The sequence below is a fragment of the Schistocerca cancellata genome, chromosome 7 (assembly GCF_023864275.1).
Source record: "Schistocerca cancellata isolate TAMUIC-IGC-003103 chromosome 7, iqSchCanc2.1, whole genome shotgun sequence".
In the NCBI taxonomy this organism is placed as follows: Eukaryota; Metazoa; Arthropoda; class Insecta; order Orthoptera; family Acrididae; genus Schistocerca; species Schistocerca cancellata.
Genome location: NC_064632.1, coordinates 140,556,296 through 140,579,052, shown reverse-complemented (window position 1 = coordinate 140,579,052; position 22,757 = coordinate 140,556,296). Strand labels below are relative to the sequence as shown.

The window sequence follows — 22,757 nt, the reverse complement described above, 5'->3', positions numbered from 1 at the left end:
CTTTTTCTCCAGCCGTCTGACACAGCTGGGTGCACACGACGCATTACATGTAGGTGGTCACTTAACTTTCTTACGGAAATATTTACGACAGCAGTTTCCGCTACAGTGACAGTCTCATATAAAAATATTTCACAGGTCAAGAATTTGCGTTGCAAATGTGTAGAAACAAAATCCTATTGATATAACAGTGTCCAAAAAATTTTCGTCGGCATTGTGATACATTCACACATTTACATACATTTCATAACTCTTAAAGTACGATTCTTGGTTCCCAACATCCTCTTTCACAAGTCAGAGTCCCTAACCACTACTCATTACTCCTTACCTTGTTACACACATATACATATTCGTTGACACTTCTTCAATATTTCATCATAAGAAATACATAGCATAATCAAATTCCTCATATATGGTAGCATCATATTATTGATCATAAACATACCTCAACAGCATAATACACATCGTCATCGTAAAAATATCATAACATCTCACTCAATTCTCAAAATCGTTGTAGCTTCCTCCAATAATTTAAAAACCTAAAAAAAATTCACTGCTCATTTCAATAGTGTCATCTACCTCAAACGTACTTTAAAATCATGCTCCCTTACCAAATACTTCATTCAAAGCTCTCATAGTATCACAATGGTTCCGAAAAATATAAAGGGTTCACACAGTACTGACAAAATACAATTTCGTAAGTGTGAAGTTATCCAGCTGTGTAATTGCATAAATAATTCCCTGACATAGTTAAAAAAATGTTTGTCTCTCTCAGTTAAATGATCAGATGGCTGTGTAATTTATGTGTTAGAGAAATATGGTACCGATGTGTAAAGTTGTATAAGCAAATACCATATTAGCTAGGGCTCCTTGTGCTTGCCAAACACATGATAAACAAAGTAAGCGTGTACCCCCCTGCTGTTTTACTGTACAACAATGAAAGACTGCAACTACAAAGGAGATTCTCTCTACAATTACACACTAGCAATAATCAATAGCTACACTAATTACACAAACGACAAGAAAAAAAATCAGAAGATTCCAGTGAGGTATCCTCGGCTAAGGGTCGACATATGAAACGTCCCCTTAGAACAATTATACAAGACTGTGCTTAAACTGACATACAATATTTTTAGCGCAACACAATCTGACTTTCAAAAATCCCTACAAAAGAATGGCCCTGACTAACATTAACCTATACCTTTCACAAATTACTTACCTCACAAAAATCTTCATTACTCAAACTAAAGCAATACAGCGAGCGCCACTACTGCCAGCTAAATAAAGATTCAAACTACGGAAGGCACTAACTACTAGTAGGCATAGTTAGCAAATGAAAGATTTTAATAGAGAACAAACAATGTATTTACCTTAATAGTCATCATAAGTCATAATATATACAGCAGTTCATGACATCCATTTTTACAAATTTCAAAACTCTGCCATTTCTCTCCCCACATCCACCACTGCTGGCGGCTCACCTCCAACTGCACAACGCTACGCGCTGTTCACATCCAGCTGCCGCTGCCCAACACTACAATGGCAGACAACAATGCAAACTAGCCACAGACTGCACACAGCACAGCCAGTGAATTTCGTACAGAGCGCTACGTAACGTTGCCAATAAGAAAACATAAACAGCCTACTTACACTTACTGAAAGTAAGTGTCGTCGTAACTGCCGTCTGCTTCACGTCTGCTGTGCAGCGAGCTACCTTAATTTAAGTATTAACCGTATTTTTCTTATTTGTCACTTCTTCTTCCGTGTGTATTTGCTTTTAGGAAGCTTTAATTGTCGGGTGCTATTAATAGTGTTCCATAGATTTCGTGTTTGTTTTGAATACAGTCAGAGAGAGTCCCTTTAGTCAGCCATTGTCAGTGTCAGTGTCATCGTAACTGCCGTCTGCTTCACGTGTATTGTGCAGCGAGCTACCTCAATTTAAGTATTAACTGTATTTTTCTTACTTGTCACTTCTTCTTCCGTGTGTATTTGCTTTTAGGAAGCTTTAATTGTTGGGTGCTATTAATAGTGTTCCATAGATTTCGTGTTTGTTTTGAATACAGTCAGAGAGAGTCCCTGTAGTCAACCATAGTGCCAGTAGTGCTAGTGTTTGTTTTCAATACAGTCCAGAGACAGGTAGTGCTATTTTCATTGTTTTCTACAAGAAGTGGCTAGCAACCACAGTTTAATGAATAAACAGCCGTCTTTAGTGAATTAGCAGTCTAGTTAAAGGTTGATTAACTCTCTTCAGTAAATTGATTCCTTAGGGTGGATAGGATGTGTGACTGCTGTGTACGGACGCAGGAGGAGCTGGCCACTGTTCGCGAACAGCTGAGCGTGTTGATGGCCGCGGTCAGCCGTTTTCAGGCTGCTGCCTCGGAGTGTAGCTGCAGTGGGGAGTCTGGTGTGTCGCAAGGTACACCCCAGGTGTTACATGCTTCACCCACTGTCCCTGCTGTCGAGACATCTTCGCAGGTACTGGGCGCGGTTGGGCCACCCTCTCCCCAATTGGAGTGGCGGGTTCAGTGGCGTTCGCGGCGCACGAGGCGGAAGGTCAATGTGGAGGCTGGCCATGTGGCGTCGCCCGCTCTGCCTGTGAGTGGACATGTGGCTGCTGCTTCAGCAAGGTCCGAGCAGGCACACGGGGGGAGGGATTTATTAGTTATTGGGAGCTCCAACGTTACGCGGGTGATGGAACCCCTTAGGGAAATAGCGGGAAGGTCGGGGAAGAAGGCCAGTGTTCACTCTGTCTGCTTGCCGGGGGGTCTCATCCGAGATGTTTAAAGGCAGTCTTGGTCTTGGGAGTCACGTCGGAGGGAGTGCTGGTCGCTGTTGAATCTTGAACAGCCACCGACATGATATCATCCGTTCTGAACTCCGGGAGGGGAGAGGCCTACTCCAGCGGAATATTTTCAGTTGAGTGGAAAGCGAAGAGGAATCGTGTGACTCCTCAACCTCTTGCATTCGTCTACAGTTGTTTTGAAGTGAAGGTGGTGGCGGCGCGGAAGCTACAGTGGCGAAGTCCCTACCAGAGGCTAATGGCGGAAATGCGGTACGACCATTAGGCAATGGCTCGTCTTGCCCCTTGGAAACGTTTGGACAATGGCTGTCACTTGGGAAATTAGAGCCTCTGAAGTTAGCCTTTTACTCTTGTTCATAAGTGGATTTTAAGGCCGTGACACAGCGCGAGCAACTTTTACGTCCACTCTCATTACATATAAAAGCAGGTGCCTTCTTGTCCTGTGTAAATTACATGTTCTCGGTATCCACAAACCTGCAAATGAGAGGGAATATTCCTTTTTGACCACCATGTCCACGGATCGAACTCCACTATAAACTTGTTACCGATGTTGAGCAGACCAGCGTTCCCGCCGTATATTACGTACATACCCAAACGGAGGGAGGACCGTCTTAAGGCAACTGTCATCAGCTTCGAGCGGAAGGTTAAATACCCTAACATTCGTATACTTGACAGCCGCGTTCGCCAGAATAACCATACCATTAGAGCCATCGCGACGAGTGAAAGGGACGTGTTGGCCGTGCCACAAAACGAGCCTGTCAACCTGGAGCGGGTCTATAAACCTGACATAAAACACATACGATTCAGAATCGATGTAAGCCGTGTGAACGTGTTATGAAATGACCTTGATTGTATCTACAAGCCAATCATGAACTTCTAGTGAACTCAGCTGCACGTGACGTGTGGTCTTGTCAAAACGAAAACTGATAGTATCTGGGCGTATAATGCTCCTGAAGGCCATGGACGACATCACGGCGCAAGACAGTGCCGTGTCAATATGGAATCACAAACACGAAACGCCGAGAGACAAACAATGACTCACACGACCAGAGGACAAACAAGGGAGCTCTCGAAACAGGTGAAACCTTCGCACTCGGCGTGCGAAGTGAGAATACGCACCACCTTGTCGTAGAAAGGATATCATTTCTATTCCCTGATCACCGTTCACTTTCTAATATTCTGCATTGTAGCTTGACGCCAACATTCGGCTCAAATGTAATCTGTTTTGTTAGGTTTCCATTCTGTAGCATCCCCAAACATCCTCGGCAAATTACTAGTAACTTACTATCAATCAAACGAGAGATTTGTACTTGCACCATAACCAATTTCTTGTGAGCAACAGCGGAGAATATCCAGTGACGCATTCCAAACAAGTTGGCCTGATTAAAAATTGACTTCATGCGGATAATAAAACCAAAACTGTCTATACGGTTTAGTGGCATCATATATATTTCGAGAACGAAGTTTCCATTGCGCTTCGAAAGTTATGTAGTCAGAAGAAAAAGAGCGCTGGGAAAAACAGTTACTATCTACAGAGATAAAAGATGAGCACTTCTTACTGATAATCCTTCTTTTCTTTGTAGAGTGCAAGATTAATATTTTTCTCTTTCACTAGGTGTTCTGAGTCATGGACTGATAGTATCTCCACTCACAGCTATATAGAGCCACTAACGCCAGCTTGTGCAGCAGTCACGAGCAATCTCTTGTTCTCCACTCGGTACAAGTATGACGTCATTATTTTCCTCAGTATTCCTGCTAGCCATCGCCCTGACAGACTACACGGTACGTTCACAATGGGCACCATAGTTCCGCTAAGGGATACGTTGAGCTTTGTCTCGCCTTAATAAAATATTATTTATATATTGCAGTCACGTTTAGAGTATTTTCTACTTTAAAACTCACAAAATACACTAACGTCGATTGAGATGTCGTTTAACGTTTAGAATTCGCTTATGCATCATCTGTTATCCTAGCTTTCCAAAGGCTTTCAATTTTAACTACGTCATTCTTGACCCTTTTAATTTTCGTATTTCTGTTCGACAATATGGATATTTTCAGTTTCAGTGTATCAAATTGTCAGGTATCCCCACTGTCTACTAGTCACTTTCATGTAAGTGTCTCTTCCACTTTCTCCATTCTTCGTCATCGTCATCCATTTTTTTTCTACCGTGGGTTGCTATCTCCATGTATGCACATCTTCCTTCCCTCTGAATGGTTTCCTGTCTCATGAAATCACCTTCCATAGACCAGGGGTGGGCAAAAGTTGCACGCGGCATGAGCGCACAGCGCTGCACGTGTGCTGCTCGCGTGCAATCGTCGACTGGGGCAGTGGCGACAGCCGGCAGGTTGCGGCAGTGTAGTACCAGGCTAAGCTGCGGACGTTGATGCGTAGCGACCACTACGTAGTCAACGTTGTATTTCAAGAACCGGAAAATGCAGAGTGAAGCAAGGAAACGGAGAAGTGGAGATTTGCTATCTTTTAAAAAGTAATGGGAGAATCATTTTTTCTTTGTGCAAAACCGTGAAAATTCAAAATGTTTAATATGTGGCAGTATTCTCGCTGGTCAGCGGAAGTTTAGTATTGAAGGCCATTATAACAAATTTCACAAGGATGAGTACAATTTATTGTCGGATTCTGAGCGGATGGGGAAATTGACTGAGCTTAAGAAGAGCGATCTGACGATACTAGATGAATCTGTCGTAGTTGCTGTGGTCACGAGAGATCTGCGACTTCCTTTCGTTATGTCTCTCATGTAACTGATTTAACATTTTATGGAGCACCGTTTTCAATTTTTCAGGACAACAACAATAATAGCCCAGCGGTACGAGCTTAATATAGCGAGAGCTGGAAAACCATTTGCTGAATTAGTAAGTGTCGGTTAAGAGCAAACATCAGTGATGAAAATTTAAGTAACTGCTTGCTTTTGTCTGTATGTAGAAATTTTGTTCCACTCCACCTGTGATAATTAAATAAAACGTATCTTAGGTAATAGGTACTCTTTCAAACCACGATGTTTTTCAAGCACTCCTACTAACCTTATTCATTCACTCAATAAAGCAAGCTAGGAAACAAAACGCATTGCAGAGGAAGGAGCGGACAGAAGGTATGGTGGGGAGGGGAGATAAGCGGGTGACCAGCTTGCCCCTGTGTGCACGCAGAACACCTGTTAACTGCACGCGTGCAAGTGCACCGCACACGTGCAGGATTCCTGCCCGCCCCTGCATTAGACCATCGTGTCGATTTACCTCTCTGAACAAAAACGCAACAACGATAAGACAATGGACTCGCATTCAAATCCCCGTTCGGATTTAAGTCATTAGGTCACTTAAGGTATGATTTTACTTCGAAATGGCACGGCCAATTTTCCTTCGTTATCTTTCACCAATACCAATTTGTCTCCCTTCTCTAATAACCTGGTTGCCGGCGGGAGGTTCTACCATTGTCTTCCTTATATTCCGTTGAACAAATAACTTAATGATCAGTCTACCGACCATTCACCTTACTACGTGCCCTTGCAGTGACGACCGCGGTGCGGTGGTACGCACTTTCAAATTCGCGCGCCGCCTGTGTCACCACCGCGCTTCGTACAGCCGCCTCCGCGGCACAAGAGCGCTGCCACGAACGATTACGCCGCTGCCAATGAGATGCAAGCACTCCTTCTCTGGAGCTCCAGCGGTGAGCGTATCTAAGTTCGGCCATTCATACACTGACCCCCATTTTGTGTGTTGCCAGCTGAATAACATTTACAGACTTACATACTGCTCAAAGCTCGACATCTCCTGAATAGACATTGTACTGAAGAGTAACAGATTTATAAATCTTTTGTGTCCGCACATGTTTCGACATTAGAAGCTACTGTTAGCAACTTACGTAGCATCTACAGCAACAAACATAATAAATGTTTTCTGGCAGAATAAATTAATATGTCAATTCTTTGTTCATGAACGGCATTGTTACTCGCTCCTGTATCTACTACAGAACAACACAGCGTGCGAAGGAAGTCATAACAGACTGGCGACGAGGATGGGACATATAACAGTTCCACTCATACGCAGTTCATACTAATGTCTTCAACCTCAATATCGTTCCTTACCTATTTGTTTGTTACTCTGTTCCTGTTCTGCTAGGAATGTACCCATGCATTTTTCTGTAGTAGGTCGAGACACCTTCAGTTGTCTAATAGTTATCACACTAATGACACAGGTGTCAACACCATAAGCTACAGGTGACTTGTGTTGCAGATAAAGCTGAAACATTCTTAAGAAAAATTGTCCTGGGAGGCCAGTGAGTATGGGACCACACTTCTAAATCGAAATGGATAAACAAAAGAAATGGAGTCACGTAGAACGAGATGGGGGATTAACTGTGAATCTCTGTCACCAACATGTTGGCCACTTTGAAAATCGGTATCATGGTTGCAACTAATAATTTTCCGTTGGAAAGATGGCGAAGGGGGTCACTGTGAAACATGACATACATAATATCAGAGAAAAACAACGGTGTCAATCATCTGAGGATAGCTCTCGTAGTTCTCGAGTTATGCCGCATTTTGTACAGAACAAGCCTAAAGCTGCAGATGGTATATAAAAGCTACATGATGTACCTGTACTCTTGTCCATAACATTATAATGTTGTTATCATCAGCTTCTTCCACTTCTCAGATACTTCATCCAACTCAACTACCGTAATGCGAGCACAGGTATCGACAAACCACTCCCTCAGGTGTGCAGTGTTTAACATCTTCGCTATATACACAGCTGCATTGACATGCCCCCAAAGGTACAAATATAATGAACTTAAATCCGGGGAGCGTAGCTACGTGAGGTCAAAATTCTCATTACTGAAGTACATCTGATCACAGTGTCCTAAGACACGAGACGACTATTTGCACTCGAAACTCTTAATGAAAGAGTTAAGAACAGCGGCTCATGTGGCTTCATATGTAACCGTTTCCGATCGTCCGGCTTTCGGTTTCATTGCGGCTCAGGCAGTTTTCACCGTCTCACGAAAAATTAGAGCACCGTATTTTGGCTAACCGGTTGGTCTGTCGGGTTGGCGTTGTTAAAAACCTCTGCTATAATGTGGATGCTCCTCTCTTATGATTTCAGTATACTCGGGTTCTGTTAAGGCCACCAGCTTTACGTCACCTATAAAGAAGAAATATATCGAAATTCCCGAATGTACACTCCTGGAAATAGAAAAAAGAACACATTGACACCGGTGTGTCAGACCCACCATACTTGCTCCGGACACTGCGAGAGGGCTGTACAAGCAATGATCACACGCACGGCACAGCGGACACACCAGGAACCGCGGTGTTGGCCGTCGAATGGCGCTAGCTGCGCAGCATTTGTGCACCGCCGCCGTCAGTGTCAGCCAGTTTGCCGTGGCATACGGAGCTCCATCGCAGTCTTTAACACTGGTAGCATGCCGCGACAGCGTGGACGTGAACCGTATGTGCAGTTGACGGACTTTGAGCGAGGGCTTATAGTGGGCATGCGGGAGGCCGGGTGGACGTACCGCCGAATTGCTCAACACGTGGGGCGTGAGGTCTCCACAGTACATCGATGTTGTCGCCAGTGGTCGGCGGAAGGTGCACGTGCCCGTCGACCTGGGACCGGATCGCAGCGACGCACGGATGCACGCCAAGACCGTAGGATCCTACGCAGTGCCGTAGGGGACCGCACCGCCACTTCCCAGCAAATTAGGGACACTGTTGCTCCTGGGGTATCGGCGAGGACCATTCGCAACCGTCTCCACGAAGCTGGGCTACGGTCCCGCACACCGTTAGGCCGTCTTCCGCTCACGCCCCAACATCGTGCAGCCCGCCTCCAGTGGTGTCGCGACAAGCGTGAATGGAGGGACGAATGGAGACGTGTTGTCTTCAGCGATGAGAGTCGCTTCTGCCTTGGTGCCAATGATGGTCTTAGGCGTGTTTGGCGCCGTGCAGGTGAGCGCCACAATCAGGACTGCATACGACCGAGGCACACAGGGCCAACACCCGGCATCATGGTGTGGGGAGCGATCTCCTACACTGGCCGTACACAACTGGTGATCGTCGAGGGGACACTGAATAGTGTACGGTACATCCAAACCGTCATCGAACCCATCGTTCTACCATTCGTAGACCGGCAAGGGAACTTGCTGTTCCAACAGGACAATGCACGTCCGCATGTATCCCGTGCCACCCAACGTGCTCTAGAAGGTGTAAGTCAACTACCCTGGCCAGCAAGATCTCCGGATCTGTCCCCCATTGAGCATGTTTGGGATTGGATGAAGCGTCGTCTCACGCGGTCTGCACGTCCAGCACGAACGCTGGTCCAACTGAGGCGCCAGGTGGAAATGGCATGGCAAGCCGTTCCACAGGACTACATCCAGCATCTCTACGATCGTCTCCATGGGAGAATAGCAGCCTGCATTGCTGCGAAAGTTGGATATACACTGTACTAGTGCCGACATTGTGCATGCTCTGTTGCCTGTGTCTATGTGCCTGTGATTCTGTCAGTGTGATCATGTGATGTATCTGACCCCAGGAATGTGTCAATAAAGTTTCCCCTTCCTGGGACAATGAATTCACGGTGTTCTTATTTCAATTTCCAGGAGTGTATAAAGGTGTGCTCAAACAAAGGCACCATCGTTTTCCACATATATTTGTGTATCTGTTAGGTATGTCACGTGATTCTCTTTCTGTATGGAAATTACGAATTGCATAAAAAATGGCGGCTTCCAAAATAGACACCATGTTGGAAACATAGCCTCACAAGTTTTTCCCCATCTCCTATTCTCTGCAACTTTGGTTTAAAGTTGGGTTCATCCAACATGATTTTAAATATCTGTTCATCCACCTGTTTTGATTTTAAAAGGTTCAAGTAACGCCTATGGACCACGCTATATTTCGTTTTCTAATTGTCCCCCAGCCAAACATCGTATTTAATTACTCTGCAGCACTCAAGTGTGTTCCATATCCATCTCTCCCGCAGTGTTCTCTTTTCGTAGGTGGGGCAATTCTTGTACGTGGATGTTCAGACGACGTACGGAGTTCTGCGTGGAGAGGCTAACATCACAGTCAACGGAACCTCGTACTACCAGTTCTCCGGCGTTCCATTTGCCGCCCCGCCTGTCGGTGAACTACGCTTCAAGGTGAGTGCTCTGAATCTTTGAAACTACGAAGTGACACATTACAAATCGCGGTCTTACAAACAACAAGACAGGCTGTGACCCACATCAAAATTCAGAAGGGGAAGCAAATAGCTATCTATACTTCTACATACCACGGCTCTTTTGACCAATCAGTTTTTGTACCAAACGCACGAGGGTGATATCAATTTTAGATTCTTCCATAGTATTAAAAAATCAAATATACTTCAGAACCGGAGCAGATACAAAATGTTTTTTTCACTAATAAGAGGGCGTGCTGAAAAATAATGCCTACGAATTTTCTATGTGAAAACTCTTAAGGCTTTTCAAACAAAACCAATTTCCAGAATGAGATTTTCACTCTGCAGCGGAGTGTGCGCTGATATTAAACTTACTGGCAGATTAAAACTCTGTACCGGACCGAGACTCGAACTCGGGACCTTTGCCTTTCGTGGGCCAGTGCTCTACCAACTGAGCTACCCAAGCACGACTCACGCCCCGTCCTCACAGCTTTACTTCTGCCAGTACCTCGTCTCCTACCTTCCAAACTTTACAGAAGCTCTCCTGCGAACCTTGCAGGAAGTTTCACATCAGCGCACACTCCGCTGCAGAGTGAAAATCTCATTCTGGAAGCAATCCCCAGGCTGTGGCTGAGCTATGTCTCCGCAATATCCTTTCTTTCAGGAGTGCTAGTTCTGCAAGGTTCGCTTTTAAATTTACTGCTGCAGATGGAGTATGATGCGCCAGAGACATCCACCGAACACGTTTCTCTGCCCTTTCCGTAGTGCCGTCCGGAGCTGAGTCTTCTTGCGACCGTACATTCTTGTGATCACCGCTATCAACAATCTTTTCCAGTGGTTACTTTCTTGCCAAGTCTTTCTGCATTAGTGCAGATGAAACATCCACCTTCTCGTAGCCCTGTTACATCATCTGGTTCAAACTCAGCGACGTGTTGACAATGGCATCTTTGTCTTTCGCGACCGACAGAGCGTGTATTTCAAGCAAACATGACTTGCATCCTCATAGTAGCGCAAACATCTGTAAGAAGTAGAATACACCTACGAACTTTCATTTGTGCCGCACAACTGCTTCTTGGCGTTGTGATTTTTTTTCCGTCAGTGTATTTGGTTTGTAAAGTTGTTCTTCTTAGTAGTTTGAAGATTCACATTATTGGCTGTATTTAGGCATAAGCCATGACCTGTCCTGGATGATTTTGAACTTCTGTGCCTCTCCACTGTCACACAACAGGACAAGATGTTTTGACGCTTATACTACGTGAAGAAGTACTTAAAACTTGTTAAATGAAAAGCACCAGTTTGCTTTTGTTCTACAATATTACTTTCATTGTTAACCGGTTTTCGGCTTACAAGGCCATCTTCGGACATTTACTGAGTATTATCACCAAAGAAGTGAAATGTTAGCAAACAACATTGTAAGAGAAGTAACACACCTAGACTGAAGTAGAAACATACAGTAACTAACATCTTTGCAATGAAAAAGTAAAAATTGAACAGTACATAAATAACAATGGAGTAGACAGGAAAACGTTTAGCACAAAATACGAATAGCATGCCTACATAACAGTTTCCAGTAATAAACAAAAAAAATAAAATAAAATAAAATTAGTACTAGACAAGGCTGCATCAGAAGGTATGAAACATGGAGAGTGATACACAACCAATTAAAAGAACAGACAGTTATCAATGTAAATACAGAATACATAAGGAATTTAAGCAATATCAATAAGATAAACAGAAATCAATAAATGACCAGACACCGCTCAACACTTCCCCTCTCCTAAACTTCATATAATCATCTTTGTTGTTTAATACTTTTAATACTTCCTACACTCTCTCTTCCTACTTATTCCCATTTTCCTGTATTCATTAAGTTGTTTTGTTTTCTTGAAGATGTCTTTGTATTCCACATAGACTGTAGTTTCGATAGTTAAGGCTTTCTTTTAACTGGTACTTGTATTACTGTCCATGTTTAACACCCGTTGTAGTTGTCTCATCAAATACTGTTCATATTTTACTTTGCTCATTTATTTAATGAAAACTTTTACACATCCACTGTTTTGATTATAATGTTAATGTTAAAATGCAGTACCACCACACTCTCAAACTGTAGGTTCCCTCAAATACCTCCATTTTCCTGCATTTATTTATTTCTGTTTACCTTATTGATATTGCTTAAGTTCCTTATGTATTCTGCATTTGCACTGATAACTGTCTCTTCTTTTATTTGGTTGTGTATCACTCATACCTCCTGATGCAGCCTTGTCTAGCACTAATTTTATCTCATTTTATTAGTTTTGTTTATTAATAGAAACTTTTATGTAGGCATGCTATTCCTATTTTGTGCTCAAGTTTTTCCTGTCCACGCCATTGTTATTTATGTACTGTTCAGGTTTTACTTTTTCACTGCAAAGATGTTACTTACTGTATGTTTCTACTTCAGTCTATATGTGTTACTTCTCTTCCAATGTTGTTTGCCAACATTTAACTACTTTGGTGGCAATACTCAGTAAATGTCTGAAGATGGCCTTGTAAGCCGAAAACCGGTTAACAATAAAAGTAATATTGTAGAACAAAAGCACACTGGTGCTTTTCATTTACTATAATGTTGTTCTACGAAGAACCGACGGAAGATTATGTTAATACTTATGACTTTGTCAGAGGACTATTGTGTTGCACAGATTGATTTCTAATGTTTCTAAGAAAGAACCGAAAACCACCAAGACCATATCAACCTCAGGCAACAAGTCAACAAAAGCAAATCACCGTAGGTTTCCTGCGCACTGCATAGTATTTTCATCACCCATATTTCAAAACATCATCATCTGACTTTTGCAACTCAGGTAGAAAGCAACTGACTGATGTCTAATCCCCCCAACCTTTCACTATGGCTGGTGCAAGAGGTTGGAGACTGTTGTTTTTGTTACTTTACTTGGTCGGTCACCATTTCCAGTGTCCTACGTGAGTAATCTCCTGAATATACCAGTAACCATTAACGTCAATGAGATTAAATTTAACAGCAAAAAGCTAAAATCACAATAAGAAGGTACAGTCTGTATCTGAAACGTTAATAGATGGGTATACGCACAGTAATCGCTAGGTTTCCTGTTGCACGGAAGATTCAGAACTTACGCCTTCTTTTACCGAAAACGGAAATGATATCTGTCGCTGATCGGTACGAATAATGACGTCCATATCTCGGTTGCTTTGTGCAGTTACTACAGTGGTAGGTCTGTATCTCCATGTTTGATCAGAAAACGAAATTCAGTTTTCATACAAGGAAAAATTCAACCGTTACTGTGATACAATTCATGACAATAACAACGAAAAATATTCTTGAGATTTCTCTGGAAGTGATGTTAGGTTTTGTTGTGACTTGGCAAGACAGCCAAGCCACTATGAGAGGAAGCCGAAAGGCACGCGTTTAAGCTCATGCAGGCTGGCGTGAGGTCTGGAACAGTTAAGGGAATTTATAGTAGCAAAGAACGTAAGTAACTACTGGAATACTTAACTTTAATTCATAATTGGAGAACATCGGTGTGACGGTACATGCATCACAAGATAAATAGCAAATGATAAAGGCGCCTTGCTAGGTCGTAGCAAATGACGTAGCTGAAGTCTATGCTAACTATCGTCTCGGCAAATGAGAGCGTAATTTGTCAGTGAACCATCGCTAGCAAAGTCGGCTGTACAACTGGGGCGAGTGCTAGGGAGTGTCTCTAGACCTGCCGTGTGGCGGCGCTCGGTCTGCAATCACTCACAGTGGCGACACGTGGGTCCATCGTATACTAGCGGACCGCGGCCGATTTAAAGGCTAACACCTAGCAAGTGTGGTGTCTGGCGGTGACACCACAGGTTCAATCCTCAGCATTCAAGCAGCTATTCACTACATATGAAGCAAGCACGCCTCTATGAACAAACTGTTTTCACAGCCGCCGCAGCCGCCTAATCCCTGGGACGGAGTGAGGGAAGCTTTGGAGGAGGTTGGCACTACCTGCCACCAGGTCAGTAATGACGGCCGCATCTCCGGAGAGGAAGACTGCCTCTATCTCAACGTCTACACACCCACGGTACGTCCGCCAACTGCTGCATTTTCACTGTATTCATGTGCCCTGCAAATTCTTGTGGTGAGGCAGGTGTTTGCTCTTCTTAATGTCACATCACAACATCTGTTTCTTCTGGATATCTGTAGATTTTCATGGCCGATGTCACTGAAGGTAAAAGCTTGTACATTGTTAGGCTGCATCATATTCCTCCTCAAACTGCTTCTTCACAATCGACGTTTCGACCCCTCTGACGGCATATTCTTCAAAATATTAAGCTGTTGATTGCGAAGAAGGAACCGGAAGAATAACATGATGTTGACTAACAGTCTAGAAGACTTTACCGTTGGTTAATTTTTAGCTTACAATAACTTCAACAAACACGATGGTAAAAAATTGTTTTTAGATCGGCATATTAACTTCAGTAGTAATTTACTTATCTAGTATCAATAGATTATAGTTGATAATATGTTGTCTGAGGATAGGAAAATCTACAGTACAAGTATAAAAAAGTATGTGCGATCGGGTCATGTTATTTTGGGTATGGTCACTGGAGATAACGAAAGGATAAGAATTTACTTTAATTTCTATAATAATGTGTCACCTCACAAACAACTTTAGTCTTCCTACAATTACGAGCTCCTTTTAAGCCATACGGAAACAGACACTGACTAATTTATTTTACATGATTCCTCGTCCTGAGAAACAACGGCATTGTACACATATAATAAGATGTACCACTATCTTTGTTATGGACTTCACATATCTGGAATGTCCGATAAGCAAAAAATTCTCGACTGCTAAAAGCCTCCGGCTCTGCTACAGTGCCTACTTTAGGACCACGTACTGCAACCGCAGTAACACAATCATAACCAAGTCCATTAGCGTCTGCGTTCGTAAACGTGAAAGCCAATATGTATCCGCAAAAGACTGAAGGCCATGCAAAATCACTTGCGCACCTATTCCGTTCTTCGTACTAATAGCTATATTATCAATAACTTTATACACTGTAAGGCACGAACGCCTTCTCCTCCTATAATAACGCGATATCACTAGTCTGTGTCAACCTGCCACTGTTGGGGGGGGGGGGAGGGGGGGAGAGGGCGGCTTGCTGTATATATATAACACCTGAGGTCATCAGTCCCCTAGAACTTAGTGCTACTTAAACCTGACTAACCTAAGGACATCACACACATCCATGCCCGAGGCAGGATTCGAACCTGCGACCGTAGCAGCAGCGTGTATCCGGACTGAAGTGCCTAGAACCGCCCGGCCACAACGGCCGCCTCTGCCATCTCAAATATCTCTGGAACAACAACAGATATTGAAAAACAGCTATCACCAGCATGAACGTACGGCAGGGAGTTAGGAAACAAAATACTATGAGAAATTTTAAGACGTAAACAAATACTATTTTCAACACAAACTTGTGCATTTTTAAAAGGAGACCCCCTATTATTTCGTATGCAATCAATAGCATGGAAAATCACGAAAATAATGTTGGTTGCATCTCTAAACGTCAGTTACATCCCGAGAAATTGCGAAGCGGACTCCTGAAATAAATGAAGCGCACAGCTGGCGCCACGTCCTGAGACTCAAGCCTGCACCTCAAGCTGCCTGTGTCAGGGACTCACACAATGTGAAGGTATGCACAATCCACAAAAGCAAACAAGTAACTCATCCTACCGAAAGTTACGTTTTTCAAATTGTAAATGTATTTTTATTCTAGCGAGATGACAACTAGAGCTACAATTAGAGATAACATACTCGATTTCACTTTGCTAAACACATTTACCTGTATTGTTGTGCATAACATCCAGCATAAAAATACACCCACATCTTTACCAATGAAACTGTGTCACTTCAACATATGTTTGAAGTGCCCACCGTTTGCACCAATACACGTTTGCAGGCGGAAAACCAGAGAGTGTGCCACGGATTGTAGAGTTTCTACAGATATTACCGCACACGTCACAGTAATACGATGTTACATATCCTCTACTGTCGTTGGGAGTTCTTGATAGACACTGTCTCCCACTGCGCCCCTGAGAAAGAAGTCTAATGCGTGAAGTCGGGGGACCGTGCCGGCCATCGCACAGTACCTCCCCGACCCATCCACCCATTTGTAAATGTCGCATCTAGAACGTCTCTGGCAACTTTTGCGCTGTGCGCAGGTCATCCATCATGTTGGAACCACATTGATAGATGACGGCAAATGTAACACGCCACAAGGAAACAGGTTTTAATGTGGCAACGTATGTGAATTACGATACAGTATGAGAGCAGTTCAGCAGATCATATTAGGAGACACTTGTACACTGACGGTAGAGCGTGCTTTGGTGATATTGGTACGGTTTCGGCAGGATACAGACGGTTGTGCAGGCAACCCCTGCTCTGAGCACAGTACTACATGCGATGTATTACGTCAGAAACAACAGAGGTTGGCAGAAGTAGAGGCGATATAATATGCATACTTGCAATAGCAGGAAACGCATTTCTGAAAAAGACCAAATTGTTAATACGTGATGTAAATTAAAGGGTTATGGAATATTTACTGAAGTGGTTTGTTTGGTATGTCACCTCGTACGGAAGGGAAACGTGTAAGGTAACAAGTTCAGACATGAAAATAAGCTTCTGAAATGCATTGCTACAGAGAATACCGAATAGTATGTAGATATACTGAACCTAGATGGGGAGCAATTAAATTAATGGCACAAATTGACTTAATCAAGGGAATGGTTGACAGGGCACATACTGAGGTATCAAGGAATCGTCTATTTGGTAATGGAGGGAATCGGTATTTTAAAAGGAGACAAATAATTTACTAAAATTAGCAGGCTCGGATGGACGTAGCAGTGGTTACTCAGAAATGACCAGCATGGAGAGTTACATCAGACCAGCCTTTGGACTGAAGATCTAACAGCAACCTCTTATGACAGTAGCCAAAAGTTCTCGGATCACTCGTGTTCATGGAAAACTTAAGATAAAAAAAATTTCTTTATAGTCGGAGATTTCAGAACTTGCATGAACGACCAGGTGGTAAAATAATTAAGCACTAACATTACAAATGTCTTTACCTTCGCGCTGCCACTTTACGCATTGTACACGTATCGTCAGTTCCCTCACTATGTGAGAAAAAACAATTTTTTTTCTTTTTTTGTATTTTCTAGTATGAGTGTGAGGCTCACGATTCCTCATATACTAGGACCAAGTGTAAGTCAAACATAAATGTGAAGTAATTTGTTGAAACAAATTATGTAACTTGCTTGAAGGCTGGAAGTGTATAGTAGTGTGAGACTGGTGTTTATGCAACGATGTAATTAATGATTATTTTTAACATACCAGAAAAGAATAATAATGATCAAAATTGTGTCTCTTGAGTTTTACGGCGGCACAGCTAGATAAAATGAAACAGCGTCTATTCAGATAAAGTTATTAGCCTTTCTGCAGTATCGTCACCATGCTTATCAGTGGTTAAAACTTCTCAGTGCCGAGGTGGGGAATAGAAGGTGATAGCAGTCAGTGTTCTGCGCTACTGAGGACGATGGAGATGATAGCTGTCAAAGTCTTGAGGATTTTATCTCAGGCGAGACGACTTGAAAACCAATAACATTTTATCCAATGGTGATAATAGTTTTCATTATACCATACATTATAATTATAAGAAACTTGATTGCCTTAAGAAGAGACGGAAGGAAATTTTTATATCTATTCAGCATTGCTCCCCATTGATAGGTACACTTTCCAGAAGAGAATTAAATTTATACTTATTGTATATAACATATATGCCTGCATTTACAGGTATAATGAACAAAATACCTACTACAGATTTGAGGAATTTTTTTTATTTTTCACTAATAAAATTTTGCTTTCTTAAATACATTAACTATTATAAAACAGTTTCTGTTGGGTTTGAGGTTCTCAATTTTCTTGTAATAACTTACTACCATCCTGAGTATAAATGGACCACATTTCATATTTCTAACGCAAATAATTTCGAAGATAAGTGTACCTGAACATAAAAAATGTAGTATAGAGAAAATTATTGTAAAATTTAGTATGGCAAGTTTAGTATAGTTCTTGATGAGAATTACTTTGCTCAAATATTTTCCTGTACTATACTGAGCATCATATGAATGCTACTGATCTTCTTCTCTTGGTCCTTCTTCTTTTCTGTCTACCTTCTTTTGTGCGTTTTAAATTAGCAATTCCTGATTTACGGATTTTCTCTTTACCTGTTTGCAGTAAGGATTTTCCTATATCCTACTAGATTTTATGCCCAATACTTCCAAAACATCTAGATTTCTTGTTATACCATCACTGAAGCATAAAATAGCGTCATAGACATCTAATTTGAGCGTTCTAATCTCGACAAGTACAGTTTTCGGTAACCGGGTCCAAATGACAGAATGCATACTTTCATTTAATTTTTACGTTTTCCCACGAAGACACTTCTTGAACAAAGTTTCTTTACAGAGATCTCCAGCTATAGGTTTAATTTTGTTCATCACTGCTGCAGGTGAGAAATGTTTGTTGTCATATGCTGCACTTCTCCAGTACTTGCACCAAGTGTGAGTCTCATAGGGGCAAAAACAGTGCTGAGGATTTGCATTTGTGGACATCTCATGGAAAAAGGCCATACGGTTTTTTCATGTTTTCTAAATTAACAACATTTCTTTTTATGTCTAGGCCATAATAATTCTGTAATCAATTTCTACATTTTTCAGGCGACCTTCACCATGATCGAAACCAAAAACAAGCACGATCGGTACCATGAGTATCGGTAGTAGATGCAAGATAGGAAACCTTGACAATAGTACGATAGAATCAGAAAATAACGTGCAAGGAATAAATGAGACCTGTGCATTATCTCTGCATGGTGGAAAAAAGAAGGCGTGGAACTTAAATGACAGATAGTACAGAGCGTCAGGAAAAGTATCATAACTCACGAAAAGGTTATCGTATTTTTATGGAAAAAAACTGTTTTACGCAGGAAATAGCGGACATTTAAAATACGCAAAGCTCTAGAAATCGATTACTTGAGCCAGATTTCCTTCCGTCTCCCCTTAAAAAATTCAAAAACATGTCTGAATGTTTGTACGAACTTCCTGCCGTACTCCTGCATACGACAGGTGTCGGAGGATGCGCTGCTGCCGGTCATGGTGTGGATCTTCGGCGGCCACTTCACCCTCGGCAGCAACTCCAAAGAACAGTGGGGGCCCGACTTCCTGCTGGATGAGGGCGTCGTCGTCGTTTTGCTCAACTACCGAGTAGGGGTTATGGGTAAGTCTCACTTTCGAAAAGCAACTGATCTGTCAAGTGAACACTAGAGAGGGTGGTGGTAAGGGTTGACACGATACGGTGGGCGCGCACCTGATAGTGTAATGTCTCCGCGAATTATGTTAACTGGTAATCAATATTACACATAATTAACTGATCTGTTAACAAGGAAACTAGACGTGTACATAAACTCGTATTTTCTCAATCAACATACTACTGTTACGTATGAAGTGTCTCTGGAATGTGCGAGTAGACGTTAGTGGGGAAGTAGCCTACCCTTTGTGTGTGATTACTCTCCGTTGAAAACCAAGCAGGACAGTGAAAATACATCTTTCGCGATTCTGACTGTGGCGATTTTGATTAAGGGTAGGGTATACGCACTACTGTTGTAAGTAGGCTGTTTATGTTTTCTTTATGTAAGTTTGCTGTTTATGTTTTCTTATTGGCAACGTTACGTAGCGCTCTCTGTATGAAAATCACTGGCTGTGCTGTGTGCAGTATGTGGCTAGTTTGCATTGTTGCCTGCCATTGTTGTCATGAACTGCTATAGCTGGATGTGAACAGCGCGTAGCGTTGCGCAGTTGGAGGTGAGCCGCCAGCAGTGGTGGATGTGGGGAGAGAGATGGCGGAGTTTTGAAAAATGTCATGAACTGCTGTATATATTATGAATCTTGAGGTAAATACATTGTTTGTTCTCTATTAGAATCTTTCATTTGCTAAGACTATCAGTAGATAGTGCCTTCCGTAGTTTGTATCTTTTATTTAGCTGGCAGTAGTGGCACTCGCTGTATTGCAGTAGTTCGAGCAACGAAGATTTTTGTGAGGTAAGTAATTTCTGAAAGGTATAGTTTAATGTTACTCAGGGCCATTCTTTTGCAGGGATTTTTGATAGTCAGATTGCGTTGCGCTAAAATTATTGTGTGCCAGGTTAAGCACAGTCTTGTATAAATTGTTCTAAGGGGACGTTTCACTGTTGGTAACAGATGAGATTGATATCTGCATCTATTAGATTCAGCAATTATTGTAATCGTTATTCAATGTCAGGACAGCGTGGTGTAACATTTCACACCACCCTTGACTACGGAATAATTCTTTCTGTTTAACTTTGGGGCGTTAGATATTGTTTTCGTCTGTATATTTCTTTTGTTTGTTAGGTATTCCTTTATCAATGAGTGGCACCCATCTGAGAAATATCCATCTCTACAGATTGCTGATTTTCATTTCACGCAAAATTAATGAGGATAGGAAAAGGCACCTATATCCCCTCTTCTTCTGGTAGCTGGAGGATAGTTGGACGCAAAGAGGGGCGTGTTCGCGTCCTTGTACCGTATATAATAACAAAAATGATCAGCCTTTGATATAAATGACGTGGACTACATTCTCACTTCAAAATTGTTAACCATTTCACATTTTGTTAAGGAGGAGAAAGGATATTATACAGTCAAAAGACTTCTTCCGCCATTCTCAGCAGCATTAACAGAAAAAATTACATGAGTATGCAAGATAAGCACGCCCAGCTAGCCGCGCTGCTTCTGAAGCGGGAAGGTGTGCCGGTCCCCGGCACAGCTCCGCCCGGTTGATTAGTTTCGAGGTCCGGTGTGCCGTGCCCGCCAGTCTGTGGATGGTCTCAGTTACACTATGTCGGCGACTGCTGCGCAAACTGTCTCCACGACGTACCATCATTACTCAAATACGTAAACATTTGGGGTGCTCTCGTCTGATATGAGACGCGCCTGGAGGGGGGTCCACTGGAGATCGAACCGCACAATAACCCTGAGTTCGGTGTGGGGCGGTGGTGGGGAGGGTGGACTGCTCTGTCCTGTCGTGGGGTTGTGAACCGCTGAGGGCTACAGCGGGACGAAGCCTCTCCATCGTTTCTAGGTCCCCGGTTCAATACACAATATACACACACAATGGGGCAATATTAGTGGAGCTTCTGGAAATTATTTTGCTCAGCAAAATTCTAACCTAGGCCATCCCGGATTGCGTGGTACACGAGCAGATTACAACATGGAATTGAGAGCCGCCTGACGTCTGAGTTTAAAGTTGAAAACGAACTCTACTCACTAAAGATTTCTGTTCTTTGGCGTATTGATTACAATGTAGTGCATAGCGAAGTTCTACAATTAATTTAATTACGTAGCATTTCCGTGCTGCAATTCTTTAAAATGTCCACTGCCAGTATTAGCACAGAATATGTTATTACCGTTGTACATGCTTTGTGATTCAAATAGAGCGATGCCATAGTTACAGAAAACCCAGCACTCGCTATTTTGAACACCTATCGAAAACCAAAGGATTGTTAATGTGAAAACTCTGCGAACATCCCTCTCCGAACGTATGGGAACGACACTGCGCGAACACACATTCACAACGCCGACCTCATCTGACTCTGTGACACAAAAGAATATGTATCTTATTTATCACACAGTCCGTGTGAGGATTTTCCATCCTCCACCTCTTTAAAGTAAGTGTTCTTGATAGCCCGGTTTCAGTAGTTTAATCTCCATTGTTCATTTCTGTTCTACGATTACTACTGTTGGGTGCCGCATTATTGCACTCCAGCACAATGTTGAATACGCTTTAATCATCTTCTACCGTAAATTTGCTTTCGTAAAGAGCGTTTTAAAAGAATCATGACTGAATAAAAAAAAAGTTATTGTTCATAAATGCACATACTCATTCTAAGACTTTTCTTTAACATACATCTACTCTAGTTTGATTGTTGGCGCTTGTTCATCAGGTAGACCGAAGTACTCGTATTTAACACTGGTGCCTCTTTTATTTGTAAGTCTACTCATTCCTCCTTTTAGTGTTCCATCTATCTAGGATAAAGTTGCAGCCTTTGCAACAGTCGATATATTTCTTAAGTAGATTCAATACCGCATCTTTGGCGTTGCTAGCTACGGCGATTTGAGCTTCGTTTGTTTATTGATCTTCCTCCTTATGCAGCCAGCTAGCCGCTAGCTTTATCTACGGCAGCATTCACTGTGTTGATTTTCAATTTCACCTAGTGACATTTATTTCCAACATATGCTTCGATACGTCCTATGACAAATTTAAGTTTCAAGATTTTCACATTTAGGTCTTTGTATTCTTATGTTTGTTTAATTTTCTTCGTAGGAAATAGCCGTTTAAGGAACTGTCTCCGAATGACTTAAATTTACCTGCAATAAATACGTCTTCTCGACAAATCGGGATACTGTATAACAGTGTAACATCTTCCTTACTAACATGGAGCTACTTTATATCAGTATACTTACTGTTGATGAACCCCTTCTTTATCTGCATCCCTGTACTTGTGTAACGTTCCTTGCTACGACCGTATTACGTAATCTAGCCGAGTTACCCATCGATAAGACGCTGGACTCCCACTGGAGTGGATAACGATTGAAATCGGCGTCCAGCTTCTCACGTTTTTGTAATTCGCTAGAGTAAAGTGGGATGGCTTCCTTCAATATGCTTTAGACAATTTTCTTCTA

At 42.4% G+C, this 22,757-nt stretch overlaps 1 protein-coding gene across 2 annotated transcripts in view; it reads left to right on the top strand.

The window, feature by feature from the left end:
• The first annotated feature begins 4,495 nt into the window (after positions 1-4,495).
• The window catches only part of LOC126092493 (juvenile hormone esterase-like), a 55,260-nt gene continuing 36,998 nt past the window's right edge, over positions 4,496-22,757 (top strand). For both annotated transcript variants that reach the window (XM_049908109.1, XM_049908110.1), the window contains exons 1-4: positions 4,496-4,579; positions 9,795-9,938; positions 13,885-14,022; positions 19,128-19,278. In XM_049908109.1, the coding sequence (XP_049764066.1) occupies positions 4,523-4,579; positions 9,795-9,938; positions 13,885-14,022; positions 19,128-19,278 (490 nt within the window). In that variant the 5' untranslated portion in view covers positions 4,496-4,522. The remainder of the gene's footprint in view (positions 4,580-9,794; positions 9,939-13,884; positions 14,023-19,127; positions 19,279-22,757) is intronic.